Source organism: Lacerta agilis, chromosome 16 (assembly GCF_009819535.1).
Source record: "Lacerta agilis isolate rLacAgi1 chromosome 16, rLacAgi1.pri, whole genome shotgun sequence".
Classification (NCBI taxonomy): Eukaryota; Metazoa; Chordata; class Lepidosauria; order Squamata; family Lacertidae; genus Lacerta; species Lacerta agilis.
Genome location: NC_046327.1, coordinates 15,476,825 through 15,500,947, shown reverse-complemented (window position 1 = coordinate 15,500,947; position 24,123 = coordinate 15,476,825). Strand labels below are relative to the sequence as shown.

Genomic DNA, 24,123 nt, shown 5'->3' with positions numbered 1-24,123 from the left:
GTTGTTGTTGTATTATTGTGGGTGAGGAGTTGTTTAAGATTGGGTGGCTGTCTGTAGGCAATGAAAGGTCTTTAACGAAGTCATCCATTCCTACATTTCAAGGAGAGTTCTCTGTTCTGATCTTTTTATCTATCTACAGTATCCTTCTTTCTTTCTTTCTTTCTTTCTTTCTTTCTTTCTTTCTTTCTTTCTTTCTTTCTACACACACACACACACACACACACACACACACATGACCGGTGGCCCCTGGACCCAGTGTGGCAGCTTGTGACAAAGGAGGTCACATGACCAAGTTTTTCTGGCTTTCTTCCCATCCTCCTCCCTCACAATGATGTGGACACAAAAGCATTGCAGTTGTGTAAATCCTTAGCAACTCACTAAACTGGAGTGTCTACCTTTGGTTTAGGAGGGGTCCATGCTCTCATAATTTCTAGTGTGGGTTAATGTGGCAATAACCATACATTACTTAGAAGTAAGGCCCACTAAAATTCATGGGATGGCACCTAGTTAGGTCTGGAGGCTGAATCGGCTAGTCTTCAAGGTGCCACATAGAACTGTTAATAACAAGTCCTTCCTAAACTTTCAGCCCCCTGGAAAAAGATTACTCCCTCAACCCAACCTATTTACTGTTATGCCTTCTTTCCAGAATGTGGAGGAATATTAAATGGACTAGGGTGTAGGAGACTTGGGTGACCATGGGCTATTCACTGTCACCCTATGCAGGGCCGTCTTAAGCATATCTGGCTCCGTGGTGCAAAGATCCCTCTGCGCCCCCATTTTCCAAAGCCTCTGCAGGGATTGCTCTCCTCCCACGAAGGCTTGGGAATGAAGCTGCACGCCCACCAACCATGTCATTGGCAGGGCGCAGCTTCCATCCTAAGCCTCTGCGGGGATCGCTCTCCTCCCGTGGAGGTTTGGGAGGCAAGCTGCACGCCTGCCAGCCATATGGTTGACGGGGCACAGCTGGCGGGCATGCAGGGAAAGGGGAGGCTGCCGGCAATGCCGCACAGCTCCCCCACTTGCTGGGGTGCCCTAGAGACGCCAGCGCTCTGGCACAACATGCCAGTAAGCCCAATAGAAAAGATGGTTCTGACCCTATGTTTTCTCATGGTTGTGAGGATAAAAAGTGTAAGAAGAGAATCATGAATGACATGAAAGGAAACCAGTCTCTGCTTGGGAAAACTGTGATCTCTCATGTGGGATTTCCCAATGGGAATTACAAATAGCCATTGTTTGTGTTACAATACAGTATATGAGAGGAACCCCCTGAGTCACACAACCGTATGGTTAACACAGCCCCAACAATGAGTGGCTTGAGGCATGTTCTTTCCCCCCCCCATCCCATTTCCCATACCTTTCCTGGGTTAAAAACTGTTATAAAGAATGATGTAACCATATTTGACTGTTGAGTGAAGTCTGGAAGAATTGCTTGTTGACATTTAAGGAAATAAGCAATTCCCTCGGTGGCCTCTGGTTTAAGTATGTGTCTTACAGATTTAAGAACAGGCTTAGCTGCATCTTCGGAGCCATGGGACATCTGAAGTGTGCTTACTGTGGATAAGGAAGTTTTACCTACCAGTGTTAGTCCTTCCTTCTGCTTCACTCAAGCTCTCAGCCATTACCTGGAATCTGGAACACCCCTCCCCGCAAATCTGCTATTTATGTGCCTGATCGCCAGTTCAGGACAGGAAATGGCTCTAAAATGTTTCAGCAATGGTCACATCAAAGGTTGCAGAAAGGTGTGCCTATCAAGTTTTAAACACAAGAGAGAAAATGGGCTATAAATTGTTTACCTTGAGCTGTATTTCATTTCATTTTATTTTATTTTTGCAGTAAAATGTGCAAGTTCAGTGAGAAAAGACCTTTTATGGGACAGTTGAGAAAATACCCAAGTGTCTGTTTCTTTTCATCCAAGTTCTGAACTCTTACTGAAGCTTGTTGTTGTTGTTTAGTCGTTCAGTCGTGTCCGACTCTTCGTGACCCCATGGACCAGAGCACGCCAGGCACGGCTATCCTTCACTGCCTCCCACGGTTTGGTCAGACTCATGTTGGTAGCTTCGAGAACACTGTCCAACCATCTCATCCTCTGTCGTCCCCTTCTCCTTGTGCCCTCCATCAGTAACCCACTCCAGTATCCCTGCCAAGAAAACTCCATGGACAAAGACAACTGAAGCTTAGACAGAGCTCTGCAAAAGCCCCATTATACAATTTCTAGTTTTTGACAGAAGCTTTGTTCTATGCCTTTCAGGTTCTCAAGCTGATTTGGGAGGGACAGGAGGGATGCAAAATCATCACAGGTCATGCTGGTATCCCCAAACAACTAGGCCACCCCAATCCAACCACAGAGGCTGCTAACACCCAAATTGTACTGTTCTCTATAATCTCAAAGCATAATGTCAGGGATTTACTCCTTCCCTTGGATGTTGCTCATGGGTAATGACAAGCCTTTAGGTAAGCTAAAACTATTTATTGTCCATAAAGGAATTACAGACTCTCTGCAGCCATGACTGCTCAGTCAGTTTCAGTTTCTCGGAGTGGCGGGCTTTCGCGTGCCCGCCAACACAACCAATGGCTCGGCCCCCTAAAATGACGTCTGCGTCTCCTCCTACCCCCCCCCCCCAGCTCATCTTCCTGTCTGTGACTGATGGTGCTGGGTCTCTGCTCTGTCATCCCCAGCCCTGGCATCCCCCTCTCTTCCGGGGACATTTCCTGACGGAGGCTGGAGGAGGAAGATGAATCTGTGGAGATTATGGGTGGCTGTTCTCTATAGCCCAGTGACCCCCCTTCCCTGGAGGAATTGCTACCTTCCCTCCCAGCTCTAGCTTGCTCCTCCTTCTCTTCCAACTCTATGATTCTATATGGTGTTTCCTGCTTGGCAGGGGGTTGGACTGGATGGCCCTTGTGGTCTCTTCCAACTCTATGATTCTATGATTCTCCTCTCTCTCTCTCCCTGCTCCTCCCGAGTAGTCCCTCTTTCCCTGACACATAATTTCAAGCAGGAGTTATCACAGATGTTGTTTATCACTGTCTCGCCTTTTGTAGTTAATTCTTTATGAGTTTGTTTTTATCTGTATTTTTATTACTACTTAGCATGTTGCATAAGCTGCCCCAGGGAAGCTGTTCATGTATTTATTTTAAAAACCATTGGTGTACTATCCTTTATCAAAACAGATTCCAGCACCCCAAATTTGGGACATCATTTCTGAGAAAGCCCTCTCTTTTGTGGCTGCATAACACACTTCCATTAATGAAGGCACTTGGAGTAGGGCCTCAATAGAAGACATTTGGATACTGGTGGGTTTGTATAGGTATTTGCTTCCCAATTTTTTAGGGATTTAAAGGTAAGTTGGATCTAGAAACAAATAAATATCCGGTGCGATTATTTCAAGATTGATATAATGTGATCTGATCTGGCTGTTCCAGTTAAAGTTCTGGCAGGTAAATCTTTCACTAATTGAAACTTCCAAGTCACCTTTTTTCTTTCTTTCTTTTTTTAACAGCAGGATATATATGCCTAAATTGAATGAATAAATAACAAGACAAGGTAGAGCAGGCCTGCTATTCACTGCTGGGAATTCAAGGTCATTTCTTAAGTAAGGATGGAGGAGAAATTCAATTCAGTATGCATTTAAAGCCAAATCTATCAAATTCAAATTTTCCAAAATAATATGTGAACCGGAAAACGGCTATCCTGTGAAATTTGCACTTATCCGAATTTTGCAATGCAAGTCTCCAACCAAGCAACGTTTACAAAAATGCATATGTTTGGGGAAAGCGTGCATAAAAATGAAGGCTTTGGTGAAAATAACATGCAGAAATGCATTGTGTATGGGGAAATTGCCCGCCAAAAATGTGTACCTTAGTCAAAACTGCATATTAAAGTGTCTTTAATAGAAAAAATTCAAACTATGTCAGGAGGGCTGCACTGAGAAGGAATGGTGGGAGCCTCCCCCTCCCCCTCCCCCTCCCCTCCCCCTCCCCAGATCCTGTTCCAGATCCTGAATCTTCCCAGGAGCAGGAGGACAGTATAGATTTGGAACAGTGGTTTGTAGAGGGGCACAGTTCAGAAGGCAGAAGCTGGGAAATACTGGATGGGGAACAGCTAGCAGAAGAAACACTAGGCGAGGGAGGGAGGGAGAGGGAGGGAGAGAGAACAGATTCACAGTTTCTGGACAGCATACAGCCCCCTTTTCCAAAGACACGGAGAGCTCAGAAAGTGTTAGAACAGAAAGCGCAGAGGGTACAAGCTGAGATTACAAAATGTGAGAAACTGAATCTAAGATTGGAAAAATGAGAGAACCAATATTGACCAGAACTTCTATCCCTATCCATAACCAACACGAATGTAAACATGTAAAGTTCTTTTAGCTCAGGGATGGAGAACCTCAGTCGCAGATACCAAATGGAATTTGGCCACGCTGTTCACCAGTCTTGCTCTGCATCCCGTTCAAGAGCATTTCTTTGGCTGGAACATATCCTTGAATTGTGTTCATACCTCCTGCTTTGTGTGTGTTTGTGTGTAGAAATTTATTGTGTGTGATTGGAATGTAGCCTATTGTATGGCTATTGTATCTTTTGCTTTGCTGACTTAAATTTCAGTCACTGTTTAGAAAAACCGAATGACTTTTCAAGACTGAATTCAGTGGGTCTGAGACCAAATTTTCTAAGGTTAGTGCAAAACTCCAGGAAACAAGGAAGGAAAACAAAACAAATCACCTTTTTGTCATTCTGCACACTCAGCAATGGACATTTTGCAAAATATTCCGGTATCTTACCCTGTGGCTAAGCAGAAAATAGCTCTGGCTACCCAATGTATATTGCTGCACCATTAAGTTTTGTGACTTACTGAATGAACACCATCCTGAGGCAGCAGCATAATGTTTGCTAGGGCTGCTTTCTTGCTCCCGCTTCGATTATTTGCACTAGTTCAAGTAACAAGTAATGTCGCCTCTGTTAGATTTCATTTATGACACCAGTTCAAACGACACTTAATGGGAAGCTTTTTTATTTCGCTGGGCAAAATACTCCAGCTGAAGCCTTGTTAAAAACAACAGACTGCTGTTGTTCTTGAGAGCAAAATATTTGTCTGTGCTGTTTGCCGCCAGCTAATTAACAACCGGCTTGAAATCCTCAGCCTTGGAAATGTTCATGTTTATCATTCAGACTCTAAAGCGCTGGCTCTCTTCGTTTATTGTAGTAGAAGTGCTGACATTCCCCCCCCCAACCCCTCCTCCCGAGCCACAAAACAATTTCATGCAAAAGGCTTAATTGGGAAGGACACAAAGACACTCTCTTTACCATCAGTGCTACTCCAGTCAAATCCAGCTCAAGAGCAGCAGTCACAAACAAAAATAATTTGACATAGAAATTTCCAAAACAGTAATTGAAGATTGTCAAGAGCAGGGATGGGGAAATCTGTCCAATTTGGTCTCACTCAGTTTCCCACTTGTAAGTTCATGTATCCTCATTTCCACATCAGTTTGTGATTTTCTTATTATAAAAAAATAGAAATCCTCATGAAAATTTATTGTTTTTTAGCATAAATTGCTTTGCAAAAATACTATTATTATTATTATTCATTAGATTTGTATAGCACCCTATACTCGCAGGTCTCAGTTCTACAAGAACTGTCCCCATACATAACTCAATTTTGTATGTTATTTTCACCATTATACACATTTTAAGGCTTACTTTGTTTATAAATGTTTGTACATATTACTTGGCTGCAGAACTGCATTGCGAGATTTGGAGGATGTCTGTTTGCGGGTGCACATTGTTTTGCAAAATGAAAATTAGAGAGATTTGCCTTTAGATGTGAACTGAATCAATTCCCCCCCCATCCCTATTCAAGAGTTGATCCCCGCCCCCACGGAGGAACTGTGTTGATGTACAAGAGGATTTTTTTAAATAAATAAAAATTAAGGTGTAGATTATTTTTCTGTACCTGTTTATTGAATTACCAATCCTTTTGTATAAAAGCAGTAGCATTTTATGCTATTTAGAAGGAACTTGTTGGAGCATTAATTACCCAGCAGGGCTTTAAACACTTCCCAACATTGGGAAGGAGTGAAAAAATGGCATACTGGTATAAAAACAGACAGACTTGTAGAACCTTACAGACTTTCTTTGACTGATTTATCAAAGGATAAGCTTTAGCAGCTAGACCCCACTGTAGATGCATGAAGTGTTATTCTCAGCAGGTATACACAAAGAGAGAGAAAAAATCATAAACGGGATAGACAGGTAGGTAGGTAGGTAGGTAGATATCTGTCTATCTATAATATATATCTGTCAACTGCGGATAACACTTCATGCATTTGACAAAGTAGATCCTAGCTCCATTAAAGCTTATGCCATAATCAATCAATCAATCAATCAATCAAAGGCGACACAAGACTGTTCTTTTTCTTGCAACATATTCACATTGCTGCTATGGAATTTGCTGCTGATAAGAATTGCTCAGGGATGGAACACATGTTAAAGCTGTCATACAGGTGCTGATGTTCTCAAGGCAACCAATTCCTCTCCTGCCTAGTTCTGGAAGCACTTAACATACAGAACTGTGCCATCATGCAGTGGGTCTCCACAGCCCCTCCAGTGACCACTGGAAAAATGGGTGTGGAGCAGTGCTATATTTCTAGAAAAAGAGGTGCTGGAACTCACCATAAATGCCTCCCTTCTTCTCTTATAATGTCTTATGACCAGAATGAGGGTCAGAAGGCTCAGCATTCCTATGGCAAGTATGTAATGTGTTTTGGCCCTGAGCGAGTCAGATGTGTATGTGGCATGAAGGCTGACAACATTAACCTTGGTGTATGGAATCCCTTGCCAGATGATTGCAGTGCCTGGAGACAAACAGGTTGTGTATCCATAGCAGTGACCAGAGGAGGAATGACTGCTAGGAGGACCTGTAGCAGCAAAATCAGACACCTTCATCTGCACCACATGGAATACAACATGTCTTCCATTGTCTCCCAAGACAGGTGGATGCCAAAAACAACAGCGATATGTCAAGTGCTATATATTCTACATCAGATACTTTCAAATGTTGCATATTTATTGTCAAATACCATTAAATATTGATTGGTGGCCTTTCGGCCACTTTGGGGGAAAGCAGGGCAGCTGAGAGGACTCCTTCACTTGCCGTGTACTTTGATGGTTCCTTCATCAATGGCAGCTTGTGAACCTTTAATGATTTCAAATGTTCACTCTGCATGCAGGAAATAGCCTTTGCTCAAATTCCCGTGGTTTGTTTCACCTCAGAGTCTGAATATGCCCTATTCCAAAGTTTGCTTTGGATTGTCATTTCATCATGTAGGCAAAATTCTCTACCAGTTTGAAAGTCAGCGATAATAAAATTGCCAGGCTCCACTGGAGCCAGCATATTGCTTTTCATTTCAGTGCTTCTGCTCACATCCCATGTTGTGGAAGTCAACTTCAGGTTTCTGTGTCAGGTTTTTGCATGACGTGAGATGCCAAATCATTTATTGCTAAGCTTTTAAATTGAGATTCTTGTGGGTTCCCCCCACCTCTGCCTATGCTGACAAGTCGAGATGGACAAAATATTTCCATGCTGTGTGTGTTGGCTGGTTTCATCCCAGCTTCTAGGAGGACTCACATGTTACCTTTAACAAGTGTGCAATCTCTGTACATGTGTACACAAATAGCTGAGCTATACACCTATACATCACACATAATGCACTTAAGATAATGTTTGAATCCAGATACTCTTCTTCTATGTTGACTGTTCCAACAGACAGGTGTCTAGGGAGCTCTCTTCCAGATCCCTTCTGTGCTGCTAAAGTACATGTAGTATGTTCTCCCTGGCTTCAGGGAGAGCCAGTGTGGTGTAGTGGTTAAGAGTGGTAGACTCGTTATCTGGGGAACCGGGTTCGCGTCTCCACTCCTCCACATGCAGCTGCTGGGTGACCTTGGGATAGTCACACTTCTCTGAAGTCTCTCAGCCCCACTCACCTCACAGAGTGTTTGTTGTGGGGGAGGAAGGGAAAGGAGAATGTTAGCTGCTTTGAGACTCCTTCGGGTAGTGAAAAGCGGGATATCAAATCCAAACTCTTCTTCTTCTTCTTCTTCTTCTTCTTCTTCTTCTTCTTCTTCTTCTTCTGGAATGGCTTTGGGGTTATGAAACTCCTCTGAGAGCTACAGGCTTGGGAGTCCCATTCAGGAATCAATATTTTTCCTTTAGAAGTTGGGAAAACCTAAAGTGGGTGGAACAATGAAGACAAGCTTGGCTTTGTATGTTTCTTTGTATGAATTCTTCAAGCTGAATTGTCCCTAAGACATGAGAAACTTCACAACTTCTTAAAATTGTGTTTTGGTCTTTCCTCCATTAATAAAACAAGTAAATAAACTCTGCTTTCCTGGTGTCCTGGTTGGTGAAAGAATCCATTAATCTGGTCCCAGAGGAAAAACTAGTTACTCTCAACCACCCAATATCGACACAAGAGATAGAAGATGCTATAAACAATATGCAATTAGGGAAGGCCCCAGGACCGGATGGATTAACAGCAAAATATTATAAGACATTGAAAGATTGGCTATCGCAGCCGTTAAGAGAAATTTGCAACAAAATATTAGAAGGAGATAGGGCACCAGAGACGTGGAAAGAAGCCTTTATCACACTGATTCCAAAACCAGATACTGATAAGACTCAAATGAAAAATTATCGTCCAATATCCCTTTTGAACGTGGATTATAAAATCTTCGCAAATGTTTTGGCTACAAGGTTGAAAAGAGTGTTGAAAGATTATATACATAGAGACCAAGCAGGTTTCTTGCCAGGAAGACAAATTAGCAATAACACGAGAATTATTGTGGATATCTTAGAAAAACTGGAGAGAGACATAAACACAGATGCGGCACTACTATTCGTGGATGCAGAGAAAGCATTTGATAAAGTATCTTGGACATTTATGAAAAAGAACTTGGAAAAGATGGGAGTTGGAGAAAAATTCTTGAATGGCATTAAGGCCATCTACACAGAACAAAGAGCAAAAGTAATAGTAAACAGTGTGATATCGGAGGAGTTTGAAGTTGAGAAGGGAACAAGACAAGGGTGCCCTATCTCCCCTTTACTTTTCATTACGGTCCTGGAAGTCCTCCTAAATATGATACGAAAGGACAAACTGACAAAAGGAATTAGAGTGGGAGAGAAAGAATATAAACTACGCCCCTTCGCAGACGATTTGATGTTATCCCTGCAGGAACCGGAAAGCAGTGTCCCCAGAGCTTTGGAATTAATTGAACAATTTGGACTTGTAGCTGGTTTCAAATTAAATAAGCAGAAAACCAAAGTTTTAGGTAAAAATTTGAGTGCAGAACAAATCCAAAGAATACAAGAAGGCACTGGCCTCAATTTTGCGAAAACAGTAAAATATCTAGGTATCAACCTCACAACCAAGAATTTGAACCTGTATAAGGATAATTACGAAAAACTGTGGATGGAGGTAAAGAAAGACATGGAAATATGGACAAGATTAAAACTGTTGCTAATGGGAAGAATAGCTGTGATAAAAATGAATGTCCTACCAAGGATGCTGTTTTTATTCCAAGCCATACCAATTTTGGACAAACTGGACTGCTTTAAGAAATGGCAAAAGGACCTATCAAAGTTTATATGGCAGGGCAAAAAGCCTAGAATTAAGTTCAAGATTCTAACAGACTCTAAAGAGAGAGGAGGCTTTGCCCTGCCGGATTTAAGACTTTATTTTGAAGCAGCGGCCTTTTGCTGGCTAAAGGATTGGTTTAAACTAGAGAATGTTGATGTGTTGGACTTGGAAGGACATGACAATATGTTTGGTTGGCATGCATACCTTTGGTATGACAAGGTTAAGATCCACAGAATTTTTAAGACTCACATAGTAAGAAAATCCTTATATCAGGTTTGGATCAGATATAAAGACTTGTTAGAGAGAAAGACCCCTAGATGGATATCTCCAGTGGAGGCTAAGGCCTATAAGAGACCGAACATGTCTGCAAACTGGTTAAGATATATGGACATATTGCAGCAGGAAGGGGACTCTTTTAAGCTAAAAGGCTATGACCAGGTAAAAAGTCAGGTCCCCGACTGGCTGCACTACTATCAGGTGTACGAAACATTTAAAATGGACAAAAAGGTTGGTTTTCAAGTAGAAAAATCAAAACTGGAAACAGAATTGATAGAATCGAACTTTAAGTGCCTTTCCAAAATGTATAATCTTCTGCTAGAGTGGCATACGAAAGATGAACTGGTTAAATCGTCAATGATAGATTGGGCAAAGGATGTAGGACATAATATTATGATGGATGACTGGGAGAGATTGTGGCAGAAAGGTATCAAATTTACTGCTTGTCATAGTTTAAGAGAAAATATAATGAAAATGGTATATAGATAGTATTTGACACCAGTTAAGATAGCTAAGATGAATACCAAAATGTCAGATGTATGTTGGAAATGCAAACATGCGAAAGGTACCTTTTTTCATATGTGGTGGGTGTGTCCAGCGGTAAATGCTTTCTGGGATAAGATTTATAATGAACTTAAGAAGGTAATGAAAGTTACCTTTTGTAAGAAACCAGAGGCATTTCTTCTGAGCATAACCAACGAAGAGATACCCAGTCAGGATAGAGTGTTTTTTATGTATGCCACAACAGCAGCTAGAATCTTATTGGCAAGAACATGGAAAGGTGAAGAGATACCAACGGTGGAAGAATGGCAGATGAAGATGATGGAATACATGGAACTCGCAGAACTGACCGCCAGAATCCGGGACCAGAGGGAGGAGAAGGCGTCACAGGATTGGAAAAAATTCAAAGACTATTTAGTTAAATCAGCTAAATTGAATATTTGAGCAGAACCAAATAGATGAGCGGCTTTAGTAGGTTTGAGTTAGATATAATTGTTAAGTTGAAAATTTTTGTGCAAATGATTTATCTGTTAGAAATGTGTTAAGATTTGAGGTTAAGATAAGATTTACAATTGACTAAGTAATTGATTAAGTAAAGTTAAGCATTTTAAAAATGTGGGCAAATGTTAATGGAATAAGATATAAAGCTACCTAGAAGATATATATGATTTTGAAGACAGTGGAGGGAATGGGGGAAGTCCCCAAAACAGTGAAGATAGTAATAAGAAAAGTAAGAAGATAAGTGTTAGTTTAAGGTTTGTATGTGTTTTTTCTCTTTATTGTTATTGTTATTGTTTGATTGTGTTTATGTATTGTGTTTTTATAGTGTTAATGTTAGTGTTTATGCTTTGTCTTTCTTTTGTTTTAATGGAAAATAATAAAAATCTTATAAAAAAAAAGAATCCATTAATCTGAATGACTAAAGTTATAAAATACTAACTCTTTTGGTATTATTAAGGAAGAAATTAAGCTCTGGCTTAGGAATCTTATTCTTTTAATAATGAAATGGCATAAAAATGTCTAAATTTAAGCAACCAGGCAGATATGAATTTCATTAGGATTGTGGCAGGTACATTGCCTCTCAAATGCCTCTCTTGTGATTCCATTATTAATTTGATCAAGTAGAAATAAATTTTCCTAACAAGGTTCAGAGGTTAGAAATATCAAGTCTACACAGAGGGACGTCATATTAGGCTGTTCCATGGAATGACTGTCTGAAAAAAGGGTGTCCTATTTTCATCTACCAGTTTTCTCTGAAAGCATTAAGATTACAAGGTGATTTATGACACAAAAAATACCAATTAAACCACAATTACCACCAACAATTTCTTAGATAGTACTTGTATATTCTTTGTACACACCAGCAATGTTGCTAGATCCAGTTCTGGAGCAAGCTATTTGATACACTATTGATACACCTGAAGGATATGCTCTGAGTACAGACACTAATTGGTGTGCACCCGCAACAAGTTACACTTTCTGTGAAAAGAAACACTGTATCTATTATATGGGTAGTTGAGATACATACTATCTGAAGATATGCATCTCATCCCATGAAGCATATTTCCTCCAATTCATCTTTAAGCCCTTTGTTGTTATAACTAGAATAGCTGCTTGATGTCATCTTTTCATAGGTAAGGCCCAACAGCAGAGGCATCATTATGAGCTGGGCCTTTTTGAGTCTATGATTATGACATCATTAAAATTCCTTGCCAGAATGTTGCTTATCCCAAGCTGTTCAAGAGACATGGCTCCTTAAGGGAAAGGCAGAGACATGAGGAGAAAAGGAGGCTGGAGACGACCTCAGAGTGGAGTGAAAAAGAGATACTAGGCAAGAAGGAATCAAAAATTTAGCACTTATCTCTAGGTAAGACTTTTGCAGACTCATTGGTCGTGATTAGCTCTGTTTTTCTTTGTGGACTCTCCATCTGGTGATCCTGAGAACGGGTGTAAAAAAGTGGTAAAAGATGTGAAATTGGAAGAAAGTTCTTGTATGTGTGTTGCCTCAGCCCTGAATATCTGAAGGGGCCTTGGCCAAGTCTTTGTCTTTCAGTTCATTCCCACATTTGCAGCACATCCAAGCACAGTCTCGCTTAAAGAGGAGTGCCGTCATTCAAAGGAGATGTCATTAGAAACCAGACCATGCTCATTGAACAATTGTCATATCTGGTGAGCCAGCCCTAACTGGGCATAAGCCCTCCTGGGCCTCCAGCAGCAGCTTTGAATCAAGGAGTATTCCCAAGCTACATATCTGTTCCTTCTAACAGGATATATCCCTAGTTCCCAAGCATGACAACTGCCTATTCACATCATCACCTTTTGGTTGACAGAGCATATTGGATTCCCCCTTGAAAGTTCAGATCTGTGAATGTATAGACTGCATGAAATCAAAAGTGAAATTGAAATCCATTGGTTCCAGTAATATAATTGCAACTGGTGCATGGTGAGCTTTATGTGAATTGGCCGGTGGCACAAGACCACTGCAAATGGCCAATAATATTCAGTTTCAGTGGCATGATAAAAACCATACTGTGCAGCTGGTAATTGTTACCTGTCTCCATTTAAACAATGTTGAGTACTTTCCAGTGGCAGCCATTCTCTGGTATGGGTCATATGACTGGGGGTCTTATGTTATGCTTTGAGAAGAGAGGCAAAGGTTCTGTGAGTCAATTAAATAAATAAATAACAAATATCGGTAATTAGTTTTTATAGCAAGTTTAACAAGAAGAGGGGAATGAAATCCGAGGAAAACACACACCAGCTCACATTAATAAGACAATGGCCGTCAATGCATCCATCTCAGTTTTAGCATACAGTATGTCATCTTCTGACAGATATCCAGATGAAATCGATATTTTTAAGAAATACGTTAAAATGTAGTAATAGGATAGAAGAGCTGGAAATAATGCCAATATATTTCACATCTGGCAACCAATGTGCCATATTCAAATCGTACATGGTTAGACACATCTAAAAAGCCCAGGACACAAATTTTCACAGCCCTCTAGCAACTAGGAGACTTAGTTTGGTCAATATTGAGTATAAATTTCCAGAGTTAACACTAAATACATTACTTCTGGTAAATGAGTCACCATAGCTGCTAGAGGGCAGTGAAAATTTGTGTTCTGGACTTTTTAGATTCATCCACTCATGTACTATATGAAACCAAAGGGTCTCCTTTCAGCTCTTCTATCCCACTGTAAAGGTGAGTGGTAAGATCCTCAGACCATTGCATAATAAATGGTGCATGTTTGTCCTCCCATGCTTGAAGCATACATTTCTTGGCAGCTATAAGGACTTGCAAAATTCACTTTTGTTGCCCTGCCACTAGTCCCCATACCATGTAGGTATAATTTTAAAGTAAACAAATATAAAGGATTTTTCCACTTCGAAATTAATGTGAATAATAATTGAGTCATTTCTAATGGTGGGCAAGGCAGAGTGGCCTTCTAAATGTTGCTAGACTCCAACTCCAAACTCAACCCCAACCAGCATAGCCAATGCTCAGGGATGATGGGAGTTGAAGGCCAATATCACATGAAGGGCTTCCCCCATCCCCACCTTAAGATATAGCTTTAGCAGAGCAAATGCCTACTTGTGCTATGACATCAGAAGTCAATATATGAGACTAAATTGCATTTTATTTTAGTTTGAAAAAGCATCGTTAATGTGCAAGAGATAGCCCCATTTCAGTTCAGATCAGTTTTATTGTTGAATCCATCAAGGTTATCACAAAAAAATAAAACCAAAATAGCACGTTTCTTCATAATTAGGTCCTGTGTCAATTTTTGATTAAGGGACAGTTTTCTCAATAACTTTCTCTTTTTTGATTGCCTGAACTCATCTTTTTCTCCTTATTTATTAGATTATGGCATCATCCAGTGAAGAGCTTACTTCTGACAACAGCTTTTCATCTGTGAATGCCTCAGGGAATGAAAATAGTGCCTTAGGAACAGATGGACCTTCTGACTCAAGGTGTCCTATCTGCCTGGAAAGAATAAGGAACGTGGCCTTCTTAAATCCCTGCTTCCATAGATTCTGTTTTGTTTGTATCCTGGAGTGGTCAGAAAGGAAAGCAGAATGCCCACTCTGTAAGCAACATTTCCACTCTTTCTTCCACACCATAAATTCTGACACTGATTTTGAAGAGTACTTTGTTCCCTTTGAAAATGCATCCTATGGCCTGTGTGGGGAGAGGTCAGCAATTGATCAACGACCTGAGTCACTGCCAGACAATGGGATCTTATATGAAGGATACTCCGAAGGTAGGATGAGAACACTTGATGAGCTGATGAGACAGCTTGGAATAAGGAGGTCATCCCATCCAGGAGGCATATCCCTCGGGCAAATTCGAGAGCAGGTTACAATTAAGTTCAGGAGGGGCCTTTATCGATCTGGAGCATGCGTCAGGAACGTCCAGAGTGGAGGTTTTTATAGGGATATATCAGCTGATTTTTTCCATAGGAACCCTGTCCGTCTTAACAGGTTGGTTCCCTGGCTGAAGCGTGAACTGAGAGTGCTCTGTGGTTCACATGCATCCTTGATCAACAACATACAGCATATCATATTGAACAACATAACTATCTTTGATCTGGACAGCCAAGCATTTGCTGACATTGTACAGCCTCATTTACTCCACTACACCAACCATTTCTTGCATGAGTTCATCAATTTTGCTCGCTCCCCTTTCAACATTAAGGCCTATGACTGGAGAGCCACTTATGACATTCCCTTTCCAATCCATGATGATGGGTTCCAGTCCAATTCATCATTTACTACATCATCTTCAGAAGAGGAGGAGGAGGAGGAGGAGGAGGAAACGGAAGACTCTGATGAGAATCAGGGGGAAGATAGAGAATCAGTGACAAGTAATGAGGAAGGAACTTGGGATGACGAAATACAAGGAGCAACCAGTTCCAGTTCCAGCCAGACTCTGGATGTGGTTTTTTTCCCTGTTGGGTCCTCAGATGGAGCACTAGTAAGAAGTCAGGACAACATGCACGTATTTTTCCAAGCTGATACACAATTAGGGTCACACAATAGGCACTGCCCATTACACGAACGTGTCCTCAATGAGATAGAAGTGAGTATGCCAATGCAATGCAAGGCCATCCCCAACTATATGGAGAGTACACATCAAACTACAGATGATATTGATGAAGAAGAAGAGCCAGTGAACAAGCAGAAAGCCTTAAACAGTCTTAGCTTTGGTGGCAGCACTCATAGCGCAAGTGCAGCTATCTCCAATGTTGGCCAGACTGCTAGCAGTAATCGAGTGTTTGATGCTTTGCAGGTTCCATCTCAAGAGCAAGAGGCAGATAGCATGGATCAGACACCATCGCAACAAAAGGACATGGTAAGCACCAAGCTGATCCATCACAAAGGAGAGGAGATAATTCTTATTGAGGTGCTTCAACCCAAAGCAGAAGACCTTTTGGTTATCGAGCACATAGAGTTGAAAACAAAAGAAACAAATGACACTGGTCAGATGTCATGGCAAGATGAAGAAAAGGGTAGCTCTGCAGAACTGCACTCCTCTACAGAAGACACACCAAGTGGTTCTGATACCAAGAGGAAGCGTGGATTTTTTTCATTTATCAGAAGACCTTGATTTACACATCAGGGAAATCGGTCCAATAACCCACAAAGGAACTTGTTAAGTTGTTCTCTTAATGGGGTTATACATGTTATGCTCAAACCAATAAATTCGTATATATGAAAAAAATAATGAGTTGAATGAATGATAAATGAAATCTGGTGTTGAGTCTGAAGCAAAACACTGATAACCAAAATACTTAATGGTACCTAAACAATTACAGGAGACAATGTATAGGGAGCAAAAAAGAATGATGAATAGAAATTTGACAGGATCTTCATTAATTGTTTTATTAGAGAGTGGAGCTACTATCATGTTTAAACCACACAAGCAAATTATTTTGAGGGACTGCAGAGGACAGCTATTTTGGGGTGAATTATGAACCCCGCATAAACAATTTCATAAACAAGTACTGTATAAATGTTTAATAATAATAACAACAACAACAACAACAACAACAACAATAATTTATTTCTACCCCGCCCAGGTGGCTGGGCCTCCCCAGCCACTCTGGGTGGCTTCCAACAGAAGGTTAAAAATACATTAAAACATTCCATAAAAACTTCCATAAACAGGGTTGCCTTCAAATGTCTTCTAAATGTCATATAGTTGTTTATTTCTTTGACATCTGATGGGAGGGTTTTCCACAGGGTGGGCGCCACTGCCGAGAAGGCCCTCTGCCTGGTTCCCTGTAACTTCACTTCTCACAGTGAGGGAATCAAGACAATATTACTCCCCCTCTGTTTTGTGTGGGTTCATCAGAAACTACACTGGAACAATCTACCCTGCACAACCTCTTAGGGTGTAGACAACATCATGTCCTTCAGATGCCGTTCCCATCAGCCCCAGCCAGCATGGCCAATGGTCAAGAATGATGGGAACTGTAGTCCAGCACCACACTGGCTACCCTGAATTTAGTAAAACCTGGCATGGACCAGTGTTTCAATGCTGGCTTAGGCTCCTTTGCATTTGTGGTTCTTTTAAAGGTTGGCCTAAATGTTCCCCAAATAGGGTTGTGTTATTGCCCCAACGCTATTCACTATTTTCATTGCCATGATCCTACACTTAGTTGAAGGGAAACTCCCCACTGGGGTAGAAATCATATATCAAACAGATGGAAAGATCTTCAATCTCAACAGGCTGAAAGCAAAGAATAAGGTTACCGTAACATCCGTCATAGAGCTTCAGTATGCTGATGACAACGTAGTGTGCGCACGCTCAGAGGATGACCTCCAAACCATCCTAAATATCTTTGCAGAAGCTTACGAAAAGCTTGGCCTGTCGCAGCATTCTCCATCCAAAAAACCAAAGTGCTGCACCAACAAATACAAAATAACCCCTCTGCAGCACCACAAATCCAACTCAATGGTGTAACGTTGGAAAATGTCAATCACTTCTCCTACCTAGGCAGTTATCTTTCCACAAAGATCAACACTGATGCCAAAATCCAATATCGCCTGAGCTCTGCGAGTGCGGCTTTCTCCCAATTGAAGTGCAGAGTGTTTGAGGATGGGGACATTCTCAGTGAAACCAAAATGCTTGTTTACAAAGCTATTGTCTCCAACTTCTCGAAAGATTCCATCAACACTGTCTCTGAAAAATCTTACGCATCACTTGGGAAGACAGATGAACTAATATCAGTGTACTGGATGAAGCAAAGATCACCAGTGTTGAAGCAATGATTCTTCACCATCAACTTAGTTGGGCTGGTCATGTTGTGCAGATGCCTGATTATCGTCTTCCAAAGCAACGACTCTATTCCGAACTTAAAAATGGAAAGTGTAATGTTGGTGGTCAACAAAAGAGGTTTAAAGACTGTCTCAAGGAAAATCTTAAAAAAAAGTAGTATAAACACCAACAACAGGGAGACACTGGCCTGTGAGTGCTCCAGTTGGAGAACAGCCTTTAGCAAGGGTGTCATGGGCTTTGAAGACACTCGAACTCAGAACACAAGGGAGAAACATACTAAGAGGAAGGCATGCTTGGCAAATCCACACCGTGATCAACTCCCTCCCGGAAATCTATGTCCCCACTGTGGAAGGACGTGTGGATCCAGAATTGGACTCCACAGTCACTGACGGACTCATTGTTAAAACCGTGTTTATGGAAGACAATCTTACTCGGCTACGAGTGAAAGAAGAAGAAGAAGAAGAAGAAGAAGAAGACTGTCTGCAGTTGTTCCTAGGAATAAAATAAGAGTTCTGGTGGGTCAGACTCTCAATCTGTATACTCCAGCATCCTATATATCTCACAGTAGTCAGCCAGATGCCCAAAGGAAGCCCAAAAGCAGAAGAAGGCAATGAACCTATTATGTTGCTGCTCTCACCAGCTGATAGTCTATAGCGTAGCACGATGCTTCTAGACCTAGAGGTTACATACAAGCTTGACTAGATATAGTCATTGCAGATATAATTTCTTTGGTTAGGAAGGACACAGGAAACTGGTTTTATGCCAAGTTTTCCCAGCTGACCTGGAGATGCTGGAAATTGAACCTGGGACGTTCTGCATGCAACACAGATTATAAAAGGCAACTGAACGTGTTGTACACATATATTTGCATAATACAATTGGTATGTTGCACAATATTTTGCAGAAGTAAAATAAAAACAGGGTCCAGCCCTAAATAGCTTTTCATCAAAATAGTTCTGCTAATGGATGAACCCTGAGAAACAGGAAGAAGGGGTGCTGCTTTTAACCCATTGATTATAAAGCCTTAAATTGCTTGAGACCAGATTACCTGGAAGATTGCCTACTTCTTCCTACTGTATGCCTGCTGAATCTTAAGGTCCTCTTCAGAGGCCTTTCATCTCCCTGAAAATACTTCCCTGACGATTGGCCATGCTGGCTGGGGCTGATGGAAGCTGAAATCAGGCAACATCTGAATTCCCCATGCAGAATAGTGTGTTTGTTTGTACCTGGTCCATCCACCTGGGTCTCCCCAGCCACTCTGGGCGGCTCCCAACAGATTAAAAACAGAATAAAACATCTAACATTAGAAACTTCCCTAAACAGGGCTGCCTTCAGTTGGCTTCTAAAAGTCAGATAGCTGTTTATTTCCTTGACATCTGATGGGAGGTCGTTCCACAGGGTGGGCGCCACCACCAAGAAGGCCCTCTGACTGGTTCCCTGTAACCTCACATCTCACAGTGAGGGAACTGCCAGAAGGCCCTCAGCACTGGACCTCAGTGTCCAGGCTGAAAGGTGGGGGTTGAGACGCTCCTTCAGGAATACTGGGCCGAGGCCGTTTAGGGCTTTAAATGTCAGCACCAACATTTTAAATAGTGCGTGGAAACGTACTCCCCGCTGCAAGAAAGGGGCTTCCAAAGCAGCACCCAAAAGTTTGAATTCTCCACTTACCAGCTGGTGAGCATAGGATTTAATTCTGTGTGGTGCTGCAATCTCATAAGATTTAGTAAGGTAAGCATCAGCCCATATTCAAGAATATCAGATAAATGTCTTCCTCCCTCCCCTTAGCTCCCCCCTTGAAAAGTTTCATTTACCCCACCCCCCAAATGGTCCAAAAGGAGGACTTATGCTTAGCTTTAGAGTGCTGAGAGAGGCCAATGACTTTTCAAATTATTCCTGAAATCTGTGCTTTAAGCAATTTTTTGAAGGTGAGACACTTGGACCTACACTGTAACCCAAATCCAGAAGTATCATTTTAGGGTGACATAAGATCTGCATGCCACAAGCATTGTTGTTAGTTAAAGTTACAAGGTCTGTCCCCAAATAAACATGGCAGCTTTGAAATTTAGTCAGATGGCTGTATTTCTTAAACCTACTTATTATAAGGGAAATCAGGTGGATCACGCATATCCATCATAGCTGAAGCAGGAATAGTCTGTTGAAGGCACATTTGGAAAGAAGTGATCTTGTCTCTGAGAGCCGGTATGCTAAGTAGGGACCACTTCCACCAAATGCAAACAGGGTGTCGTGTTTAATTAAACCAGCTGACAAGCTTTGGAGTTTTCAGCCCTAGGAGTAACCGATTGGCACCTTCTTCCAAGACAACCTTCTAAAACAAGCCAGATGAGAGTTGCTGAAGAATGGCTCCTTTCCCAAGATATTTGATAGTGCTGGGAGGCCAAGATCAGATGGAAGGAGCCCACAATTGTCATGACCTTTCCTGCACCAGCATCACCTCTCCTGGGGTCTGAAGCAACATGGCACAGACAAGAGCTGCAATACAAAATAGGCACTTCAAGCATGAAGACTTCCAGTAGCTGATGGCATGGTGGAGTGGCTGTGTTCACCTGACCTCCTGAGTTACTGGTGCTTACTGGGAAGATGTATGAAGGTTAGTGCAGTGCAAACACAATGGCAGGAGTGTGAGGTTGGCTGTGACCCAAACATGCTAGCAATAAGTTAAATAATAGGTATGGCTGCAATTCTGTTCATAGTTCAAATGTTAAAAGCCCACCGCCTTTAATGGGTTCATAAGCACCATTCTACACAAGGATCCTTTGTCTGCCTGCATAGTGAGCTCACAGCTAGAACATTCAGTGTGTTCTGTTTACTCGAACTGAATGTTGTCTCTATGGGAAAGAGAACAATCAGCTGAAACCAAGCACCTTCTAAGAAATACTAACTTGGAAGAGGTGAGCAGAAGTGAATTGGGGGCAGTGGAAGGTGGGGGATATAGGGAAGAAGTGCATTTTTTTGACTTGCTTAGTGCAAAGCAGCATTCTCCAACCCGATGCCCTCCATTTTTTCCTCATTTATTTTTGATCCAGCCCAATTTATTCCTTAGTCTAGGTTCCAACAGCACTAGGGAACTATCAGATCGCTACAGTAGGGGGAGTATGTGTTCTGCTGCCTAAGTTAAGTCTTCTGTGTGCTTTCTTTCAGATCATGAGACCCCTGAATAAGGAATTTAAGCCAAGAACTGGCCTTAGACCCTCAAGTGGGGGTTCTTTAGGTAGGAGAATGCCAACAGATACAGCTAAAAACTCAAAATGTGCCATGTGCTTGGAAAAAATCCGAGACCCAACTTACTTGAACCCTTGCAATCACAGGTTCTGCTTTGACTGTATCCAGAAGTGGTCAAGGAAGAAAGTGACATGCCCAATGTGCAAGGAACATTTCTATTCTTTTTTCCACACCATAAACACCAGAGGTGCATTGTGTGAATATGTTCTGCCTTTGAAGGGCGACTCCCTTTCTGGTTGCAGGGAAAGTGACACATCAGCTTCCACCCAAAGACCTGCATCACCCCCTGACAATGGCATATTGCATGAGGAAGTTAAAGGAACACAGTCTCAGAGAGAGAAGGATCTTTACCAGCTCATGAAACAGTTTGCAGTCACAAAGAAACATGCTAATATAGAAGTCATCAGCCTTGGGAAATTTAAAACCCAAGCTGTAATTCATTTCAGGAAAGCTCTATACCGTGCTGGCATCCAGGTCCAAACCACTAAAAATCCAGATTTCAACCGAACTCCTTCAGCAGAATTATTCAGAAGAAACCCAAGGTGCTTTGACAGATTGATTCCATGGCTGAAACGAGAATTAAAAGTCTTTTGTGGCAATCAGAGGCCACTGATTCATACCTTGCTGAACTTTATCCTCAACAACATGACTCAGCATGATCTGCAGAGCAAGGACTTTGAGGACCTGCTACGGCCTCACTTGCACCAATTCACAGCCCATTTCCTCCATGAGTTCATCAGTTTTGTGCAGTCTCCCTTCAACTTGAAGAAGTACGACTGGAATGCCTCATATGCCTGTTCTGCTTTCACGCAGGAAGATTCTAACTCTTCCGTCTCTTCCGCATCTTCAGATGTTGAGCATTCCCAACTACCTGGTAATGAAGAGGCACCCAAAACTGATGGTGACTTAGAGGACAGGGACATAGGATGTTTGCACTCTTCTTCACAGAAAGATCTAACTGATGCGTGTACTGGAACAGACGGAATATCCCATGCGAATGATGAGGGAAATGATTTGGAGGACTTGTCCAACAGCGATACCGAAAAAGGGAGGGGGACACCAGACAGCTTTATGAAGATCAAGATTGGTAAAAAACCACAACCAGTTAGATCATTATCTCACCCCCAGTCTCATCAATGCAGAGAGGAAGATGAGGGTATGGGGGAACTGCATCCTGTCCACACCCACAGCTCAAAGCACACTGAAGTCTCTAAGAATTCCCCAAATGTCTTAGGATCTGGAGATTACAATGCATTTAGCTTTAATGATGACGATGTTGTTAGCCTGGTGGCTGTGCACAGCTCTGCAAAGGAAGAAGCAACCAAATGGAAAGAACTGGATTTCCCCATAGGTCACTCAAAAAGCTCATCTTCGGAGAGGCACGCAGCATTCTCTCCAGGCCGAAAGGGTGCCTTTAAAAAGTGCATTTTGAGGGATATGGAATACAATTTTGAAGAAGGTTATTCTTCCACCAAGGAAAAACATGGAGGAAGAGGCAAAGCAAGGCATCCACATGAAGGAAGGCACCATTCAAACTATTCCAGGGACAGGAGACTTAGAAGAGAGCCAAGAAAGTCCAAATCAAGAGAGATGAGCTTATTATTAAGGAGCAGCCTGCCATTAAGAAGCGAGAGCCTTGTGGTTAGAGACATAAGCAAGTCTAAGTCTCAGAGTTCAACTCACTTTAGAAAACAAAGGAGCAAAGACTATGATTATTTGAGAAACAGGGTCCCCAGTGAGCCAGGCTGGAGATACCTTTACTATAGACAAGACTGTGAGAGATACAGGTACGATGACCCGTTGTATTGCAAGGGTGTGGCAGCCAGAGCATACAGTCAACCCTTCCTGCCTAGCTCCAGAGAGAGATCATATTTTCCTCCAGAACGCAGAATCTCTCAAGAAAGTTTCACTAAAGGCTGGTATGATTGTTCAGAGAGATGCAAAAGCGCAGGAAGACCCAGAGGCAGGTTTGCTGTATTAGGGCAGGAAAGAGGGCCTTACGATAAACCTGGCGGGAAAAGGAGGCACAAATTGCATCATGTGGAGTCTTCCCATTCAAGGGGAGGGCCAAAGTATTTCCCGAAGGATCTGAATAGCTAAAGGCATCTTTGCAGATCTCAGGGCAACACCAATAGCCCAAAAGAAAGCTATGAAGGCAAGGCTGCAGAAGTAACAGCTGAACATTAACAAGGAAAAATACATAAAATAGTGGGAGGAAACAGCCTCATAAAAAGAGAGGCAGAAAAGAGAAACCTAAACTGAAAACAATGTGTTGTTATTCTCCAAGTGTGAATCTTGCCTTATTGGAACAAAATAAATGTCTCCTATGTGTGTACTCATGCGTGTATGTAGTTCAATGTCCATCACAAACCTTCTCAGTGTTTGGGGGCAGATTTTTTTTAAAAAAAATAAACCACACATAAAACGAAAATATCAAATGTAATTGCAATGAACATATGCTTGCTTAAAACTGCCAATTGTACAGTACTCTATTTGGAAAGTGCTGTTCTTGTTGTTTAGTTGTTTAGTTGTGTCCGACTTTTCGTGACCCCATGGGCCAGAGCATGCCAGGCACTCCTGTCTTCCACTGCCTCCCGCAGTTTGGTCAGACTCATGTTGGTAGCTTTGAGAACACTGTCCAACCATCTCGGCGTCTGCTGTCCCCTTCTCCTTGTGCCCTCAATCTTTCTCAACATCAGGGTCTTTTCCAGGGAGTCTTCTCTTCTCATGCGGTGGCCAAAGTATTAGAGTCTCAGCTTCAGGATCTGTCCTTCCAGTGAGCACTGAGGGCTGATTTCCTTAAGAATGGATAGGTTTGATCTTCTTGCAGTCCATGGGACTCTCAATATTCTCCTCCAGCACCATAATTCAAAAGCATCAATTCTTCGGTGATCAGCCTTCTTTATGGTCCAGCTCTCAGTGTTAGGCTCAAGTTTTAATTGACCTCTTGGAAAAGGGTCTTCCTGAGTAGTGGGGCAGTCTCTAGCCCTCTAAACATGTGTGACTTGGAATCACATGAGGGGAACATGGGGTCATCCACCCTTCCATCCCTTCTATGTTCCACACTTTGGGCTGAGTGGTTTTCTGAGGGTCACATGTCACTGGTGGGTGGAACTAGAGGCAAAGTGGGTGGAGCAATGAATACAGAATTTTGCTTGTGTACAGTAGGCTGTTTTGGACGCCCCTCTTTATCTT

General features: G+C 42.0%; 2 protein-coding genes across 2 annotated transcripts; both read left to right on the top strand.

Moving 5' to 3' along the window:
* Positions 1–12,103: 12,103 nt before the first annotated feature.
* LOC117061270 (E3 ubiquitin-protein ligase Topors-like) lies at positions 12,104–16,130 on the top strand. Its single transcript, XM_033173994.1, has 2 exons — positions 12,104–12,270; positions 14,269–16,130. Exon 2 carries the CDS (start codon positions 14,272–14,274, stop codon positions 16,012–16,014), a length of 1,743 nt encoding a protein of 580 aa, XP_033029885.1. The 5' UTR covers positions 12,104–12,270; positions 14,269–14,271; the 3' UTR covers positions 16,015–16,130.
* Positions 16,131–20,794: 4,664 nt separating this feature from the next.
* Positions 20,795–23,263, top strand: LOC117061282 (E3 ubiquitin-protein ligase Topors-like). The gene has a single exon (XM_033174010.1). It carries the CDS (start codon positions 20,851–20,853, stop codon positions 23,026–23,028), a length of 2,178 nt encoding a protein of 725 aa, XP_033029901.1. The 5' UTR covers positions 20,795–20,850; the 3' UTR covers positions 23,029–23,263.
* The last annotated feature ends 860 nt before the right edge of the window (positions 23,264–24,123 follow it).

Bases quoted from the DNA above. Each gene is read 5' to 3' on its own strand.
- LOC117061270 (XM_033173994.1), top strand. From the start codon at position 14,272: ATGGCATCATCCAGTGAAGAGCTTACTTCTGACAACAGCTTTTCATCT.
- LOC117061282 (XM_033174010.1), top strand. From the start codon at position 20,851: ATGAGACCCCTGAATAAGGAATTTAAGCCAAGAACTGGCCTTAGACCC.